General features: G+C 44.3%; 1 protein-coding gene across 2 annotated transcripts in view; it reads left to right on the forward strand.

Moving 5' to 3' along the window:
- LOC135891067 (14-3-3 protein epsilon) overlaps positions 1–7,068 on the forward strand; it is a 143,960-nt gene extending 136,892 nt beyond the window's left edge. For both annotated transcript variants that reach the window (XM_065418553.1, XM_065418555.1), the window contains exon 6: positions 6,066–7,068. In XM_065418553.1, coding sequence (XP_065274625.1) covers positions 6,066–6,118 — 53 coding nt within the window. In that variant the 3' untranslated portion in view covers positions 6,119–7,068. The remainder of the gene's footprint in view (positions 1–6,065) is intronic.
- Positions 7,069–7,349: the final 281 nt, after the last annotated feature.

A 7,349-nucleotide genomic window follows, 5' to 3' on the forward strand; every position in this document is an offset into this window, starting at 1 on the left:
TTGCAGAAGATCTAAAAATTTGGGGGAGTGGTAAATAATGAACAGGACAGGTCACTGATTCAGTGGATTGCTTAGTAAGCTGGGCACAAGCAAACAATGTGTTTTTAACATGGCTAAATGTATGTGTTCTACAACAAAAAATGTAGGCCGTACTTACAGGATGGGGGGACTCTCTCCTGGGAAGCAGTGACTCTGAAAAAGATGAGCGGATCATGGTAGCTGAATGTGACGCCGTGACCAAAAGAGCTAATATGATCCTGGGATGCATAAATGGTACTCTCAAACAGGATACTCCTGGGGGAATTCTGTGCCAAACAATTAAAAATTATGCATATGTTGTTTGTCAAAATAACACAATATAATCACTCCAGTTTCAATTATTTTGGTAATTTATTTCAAAATGTTAACAAGTATGTCAGCACACAGAGCATCAAAAAAGATTCCCCCAGGAGTAGAGTTGTAAAGAAATCCCTATGACAACCCAGTTCCAGTTGGGGAGTTCTGGAGGGGGCTGTGTGGGGCCCCCAGAGTCCAGACACCTGCACTCCCCCCAACTCCCCAGAGTCCAGTTGTGGGGCCTCCCTCCTCCCCCTAGAGCCCAGTTTAATGTGAAATAGTGTTATTGATAAAGGTCTCTTACTATGACTTTGATTTTTCTAATATTAATACAATTTTTAGTAACTTGCTAAATTTCGAACTTCTGTAAAATCAGGGTGGTTTTTTTTTTGGACTGATAGTATCTGATTGTTAGGGCCCTACCAAATTCACAGTTCATTTTGATCAATTTCACAGTCATAGGAATTTAAAAATTGTAAATTTCATTATTTCAGCTATTTACATCTGAAATTTCACGGTGTTATAATTGGGGTCCTGACCCAAAAAGGAGTGGGGGGCAGGGGTCACAAGGTTATTGGGGGGGGTGTTGCGGTACTGCTGCCTTTACTTCTGCGCTGCTGCTGCTGCTGGCGGCGGTGCTGCCTTCAGAGCTGGGCCCTCAGTAAGCAGCCATGACTCTCCGGCCACCCAGCTCTGAAGGCAGCAGCACAGGATACTACTGACAGAATTCAGTTCATATGGCCCGCATATTTCTGTGCCCCCCATGCAGAAAAATGTAAAAAGCACTTTCTCACTTTTTTCCTGTGCCAAAGTGGCACAATGGGGTTAGATTTTTACTTACCCATTTTTTTAATAAAAGACTTTTGAGGGCAAAATAAAATATTTACCAAGTAGTCAATAAGATGTCAGGACAATCAGAACCAAGCACTTCCCAAACTACCCAGCTAGGTACAGGACAATGATTAGCAAAACTCTATGACTTTCATGTGTGAAAGTCTGAGCAATTTAAAATGACATTCTACTTTTTTTTCTTTTTTCCCCCCTCCTTGGTGTTCTGTTATGTGATTTAAATGAAAATCCAGGATTATAACTGGAATGCAGGGTATTAGTTACCAAGTATTTGGAACTTAACTTTCATGTGTTTTAGGAAATGCTGAATAGTTATTGTGACTTTTTTCTGTATTGTACAGTAACTCCTCACTTAACGTTGTAGTTATGTTCCTGAAAAATGCGACTTTAAGTGAAACAATGTTAAGCAAATCCAATTTCCCCATAACAATTAATGTAAATGGGGGGGGGGGGGGGGTTAGGTTCCAGGGAAATTTTTTTTGCCAGACAAAAGGCATTATATACATTTTAAACAAGCAATTTAATACTACGCTGCGGGGGGAGTAGTGTGCACATACTGTGTGTTTACAAACATACTGTACATACAGTACAGTACTATAGTTGGGAGGGCCCCTGCCTTACCCCACACTGGCACAGCCCACTGGCACTGGAGATGAGGCAGGCAAGGAGGCTGAAGGTGCTGTAGACTAGGAGAAGCATGTTGCGCAGCAGCGGCAGTTTCCCCTACTCTGCAAGCACCAGGGGCGGGGGGTGGGGCTCAACCTTCAGCCTGTCCACTCACCCCTTCCCCCAAGCCCCCATCCTTGACCTGCCTCTTCTCCCCCCCACCTCCTCCCCCTTTACTTCCCAGGCTGCGTCCTCGCTCCTCCCCCTCCCTCCCCTCCCTTCTAAATGCAGCAAGCCAGCTGATTGCCGGGACAGGAGGCAGGGGAGGGAGGGGGAGCCTGCACACTGAGTCCTTGCTCCTTCCCCTCCCTCCTGCCTGGGGCAATCAGCTGGCTTGCGGTGTTTAGGGGGCAGGAGAGAAGGGGAGGAGCGAGGACTGGGCGCGCAGGCTTCCCCTCCTGCCTCCTGTCCAGGGCAATCAGCTGGCTTGTGGCGTTCGGGAGGCAGGGGAGGGAGGGGGAGCCTGCACGCTAAGTCCTCGCTCCTACCCCTGAAACGCCGCAAGCCAGCTGATTGCCGCGGGCAGGAGGAAGGGGGGAAGAGGGGGAAGGCGCTGATCCGCGGGTCTGCTGACGGGCGGGAGGCGCTGGGGGAGGGGAGGGGGGGCGTAGGGCGGCTGCCAGCTGTGGAGAAAGCAGGCAGCCAAACAACATAAGAATGGAGCATTCCACAACTTTAAATGAGCATGTTCCCTAATTGATCAGCAATGAAACAACGTTAACCGGGAGGACTTAAAGTGAAGAGTTACTGTAGTTTAAATAACTTACCAGAACAATTGAAACTGGTGTGATTATATTGCATTATTTTGACAAATAAAATTTGCAGAATTTTAAATGTTTTGGTGCAGAATCCCCCCAGGAGTAGTGGGAGTAAGGGTGGCATGGTATGGTATTGCCACCCTAAAATAATCTTGCAACTCCCTTTTGGGTCAGCCCTCCCAATTTTGAGAAATGCTGGTCTCCACTGTAAAATCTGTATAGTACAAGGTAAAAGCACAAAAAGACCACATTTCATGGTCCATGATGCGTTTTTCATGGCCATGAATGTGAGGGGGCCTATTGATTGTGAACCCATTTGATATGGGCACTGATGTATACAAAAAGCATAATGTATATGCACCTGTTTGTGTACATGTGAGAAATGCCTTAAAAAATGAAAGGGAGGACTTTATTTTACTATATAACTACTAATTTATCTAATAAATCAATGACCCAATAAAACTGTAGTTATAGTTTGGCTTTAACTACTTCTGTTCACTTTTGATTGAATTTTGTAGGTTCTGTATCACTGTTCCTTAACAAATTTGCTGTCACTGGGCTTCTACAGCTCTCCATCTCATTGTATCTTTTAACCATGTGTCATATCCAAGCTGTTAATTTATTTTCATGCTTGTAATGTTGTCTTTCATATGATTTCTGTTTTCCCCTTCTTTCCTGCTATGTAGATTCCTAAAGGAAAGTCCAACTGTTCATTTCCTAAAAACTCTACTTTGTAAGTCCTCATCATGGCTCAGTGAAGTTTTTCAACTTCAGTTTTCCTCTTGTCACTAATTATGCTTTGCATACTATTATCCTGCAGCTGATAAATTGCTTGTATCTGACGCCAGTCCAGGGCTAAGCACTCTTCTACCCATTCATGACCTGTCTCCCCTACCCAGCATCAGATGTAACTGACCCGAATTGACCTAGGCATTTTTGTAACTGGACTGGATAGATATTAAGAATACCTGGGCATGAAAAGTACTTCCACTTTGGTCTGTTTTATAGTATTTGCTTAAGTGTGCCTGTTAGAGCATGCTCAGATCTTCTGTACATATTAACCATATTCCTGGGTTAGGTCTTCTACTGTTTTGCTCTTTAAATTGAGTTGATCTGTCATATAATTTTGTGTGTGGTTTTTTTGTACACGTAGGTTTTTTTGTTCACCATAAGCTATATCTTCCAAAATCTCCCTTACATTGTACCTAGTGCTAATCCTGGAGATGCCCTTTGCAGGCATTTTGATTGGAAGCCAAAAGTCATTTGACTGATCTGATTGGTTTTTACAGCAAATTGTGTGAATGGATAATCCTGTTTATATGTTGTCCCTGGTAGGGTTACCATACGTCCGGTTTTTCCCGGACATGTCCGGCTTTTCGGCAATCAAACCCCCGTCCGGGGGGAATTGCCAAAAAGCCGAACATGTCCGGGAAAAATGCCGGCCGGGCACTTCCCCTCCCGCGGCTGCTCTGCTCCTCCCCTGACTCTTCGGCTCTGTTTAAGAGCTGAGCCGCCCGAGCGCTATGGGCTTCAGGCAGCCCCCTTGCCTCCGGACCCCAGCCGCCGGCCAGGAACTTCCCCTCCCGGGCTCCGGCGGCGCAGGGTCCGGAGGCATGGGGGCTGCCCGAAGCCGGTAGCGCTCGGGCAGCTCGGCTCTTAAACAGAGCCAAAGAGTCGGGAGGAGCAGAGCCTCCGGCCGCGGCGGCTCTGCTCCTCCCCTGACTCTTCGGCTCTGTTTAAGAGCCGAGCGCTACGGGCTTCGGGCAGCCCCCATGCCTCCGGACCCTGCGCCGCCAGAGCCCGGGAGGGGAAGTGCCTGGCTGGGAGCGCAGGGTCCGGAGGCATGGGGGCTGCCCGAAGCCCGAGCGCTACCAGCTTCACGGTTTGCCGGGCAGCCTCCAGACCCTGCACCCCTGGCTGGGCACTTCCCCTCCCAGGCTCCGCTGCGCTGGGGAAGCGCCGGCCAGGGGCGCAGGGTCTGGGGGCTGCCCGGCAAACCATGAAGCCGGTAGCGCTCGGGCAGCCCTTTTCGCGTGGCTGGGAGTGGGAGGGAGGAGGGGGCGGAGTTAGGGCGGGGAAGGGGCGGAGTTGGGGCTGGGGGTGGGAAATGGGCGGTGCCAGGGCCCTGTGGAGGGTCCTCTTTTTTTATTTGTTAAATATGGTAACCCTAGTCCCTGGAGGCAGAACTATTTCATTGTGGTTAAGAGTAGTTGTATAGAAAAAAATCTACCTGAATTACTTCATCAATTCATTTGACCCTTGCACATGTTGCAGCACTAGCTTACGTATGTTAAGACTTTTTCACTTTATGTAGTTCCACTGGATTAAAGGAAAAGGCATAGACAGATGGCAAGCATGCTTCTAGTTGGGGAATGGGAGGGGACAACTAGTTTAGACCTCATTGGTAGGCAACAGTTCAAATGAAAAAGCTGGTTTTTCACTGCATGTTACAGCCCAGGTAAATAGCTCCAAACTAATTGGCATCAAACAAGAAGCATGGAGAGAATCTGCCTAAAATGTCATCTTTAATAACCTCAACTCCAGGATTTTTGGCTTGTTTTCCTGCATTGGAGTTGCAAAGTTGGAAACTGTATTCATACCAGTTTTGATTGGTAAGACTAATATACTGTGCAACTTCAGTGGAGCTCTTCTGCAAAATTGACTGTAGCACTGAGACTGAGGTGGCCCTTCTCGTCACAGGAAGGGGCTTGCCTGGTATAGCTATCCCAGTGGAGATGCAGCCATTACAGGCAACAGTTCTTTTGTCAGAATAGTTTATACTAGTTCCCTGAACAAAATAAGCTATATCAGCAAAAGGACACTTTTTGCCAGTAGAACTGCATCTACACTTGGGCTTTTGCCAACGTAGCTATGTTGATTGGGGATGGTGGATTTTTTTCCACACACCTAAATGAGAGCTATGCCAACTAAACTTCCAAATGTAGATCAGGCCTAAGCAAAATGAGTGGCAGATGTTTCATTTTCTAAATACCAGTGTTTTAAACACCATTTCTTCATTTAAGTCAACATTCTTCATTTTTTAACGGTAAAAGTGAAGTTATTAGGGAAGTACGATTTGATCTGTTGTATGGTTGTAGTTGTCGCTAGGTTTGTGTTGATTTTCAGTTATTCCATAATTTTGTCTTGGCTGTGCCTTTTTAGAGAGCATATGTGCATCTTTTCATTGTCAGTTTATTGGTTCTTGGTTGACTCTGTCCTTCTAGCTGGGAACATGTACTAATAGCCTGTGGCATCATTCAGTGTTTAAAAAACATCGCAAGCTTGGAGTGCAGAACTTTTTCCTTGGAAGGACTTTACATTAAAACTGGTTTTATAAATACGTTCTATTTATGATTAAACTGCATGAAAACTGTCAATGTCAAGACGTTAGCAACTTTGTAGGTTTCCTGTATAGAAATGATGAAGCAGCTGACTACATTTTTACACCTTTTGTAGGTGAAGAACAGAATAAAGAAGCGCTGCAGGATGTGGAAGATGAAAACCAGTGAGACACCATGGCCAACAAGAGAACCCATCTCTGACCACACCCACCCTCCCCAACAAATCCCTCAGTGTCACTCTGAGAACCACCAAATCTGACTTTTACATTGGGTCTCAGAATTTAGGTTCCTGCCCTGTTGGGTTTCTTTATTTTTTCCTTTTTTTTTGTTTTTTTTGTTTGTTTTTTTTGTGTTTTTTTTTGTGTTTGTTTGTTTGTTTTTGGGTTTCTTTTTTTCTTTTTTTTATATACAGTTTAAAAGTTCTTAAAGGCAAGAGTGAATTTCTGTGGATTTTACTGGTGCCAGCTTTTAGGTTCTTTAAGACACTAACAGGACTGCATAAAGGTTTTTTTCAGCATTACTGTATTGTCTTCTGCCAGATGTGACGATTATTATTAGAAGTGAATATTACATTTGAAAGCCATTAGACTTTTAGGGGAGAGATTTGTTATCGCACTGTAGGGCGCATGTGATGGCATTTTTCCTTTTTTATAATTGTTTAAACTGAATTTTATACCAGTGTTTAAACTTAATTGGGTGTTTAGCTTGAAGTTTCAGGTTGCATTGGAACGTTTATTGTAGTGATTTTACTGTTTAAAAAAAAGTTTCCCAACTGCTGAAATGTTGCTGAAAAATTTGGTGCTGGTAACAGTTCAACAATCCGTGGCTGCTCATTCTTGCCTACTTTTTACTTTTCCTCAAAGCAGGTTAGCATTGAAGGTGGCATTGAAAAGCCTGCATGCGTGTTCAATATTTTTTTTTCCCCTTCCCCATCCCTATCCCCCCTTCGCTCGCTCAACCTCTTTTGTTCAGTATGTGTAACTTGAAGCTAATTTGTACTACTGGATATCTGACTGGAGCCACAGATACAGAATCTGTATTGTTCTTACTGAAACACAGCATGGAATTAACATTAAACTTAAATAAAACAAACCTAAATTAAAAAATGCCAAATATCACTGTGAGTTCCTCTTTTATACTTGGATTAGAATTTAGCTAGAGTAGACTTTCATACATTACAAGTATCAGGAAAATTTGAATATATCAAAGGAGAGGGAAGGGTAATAGGAATAAATATATATATATATGCAGGATAGCTTACATTTAAACACTAGTAAACATAAGTATTTGGTAAAGGAAATTCAGACAGGAGCAAAGTTCACACTGAGTTTTTGAAGGGCTTGTTTCTATAGTATGCAACAGATTTTCACAAGTTACTAGATTTTGGGTGCCCAACTTG

The sequence above is a fragment of the Emys orbicularis genome, chromosome 17, assembly GCF_028017835.1.
Source record: "Emys orbicularis isolate rEmyOrb1 chromosome 17, rEmyOrb1.hap1, whole genome shotgun sequence".
Taxonomy (NCBI): Eukaryota; Metazoa; Chordata; order Testudines; family Emydidae; genus Emys; species Emys orbicularis.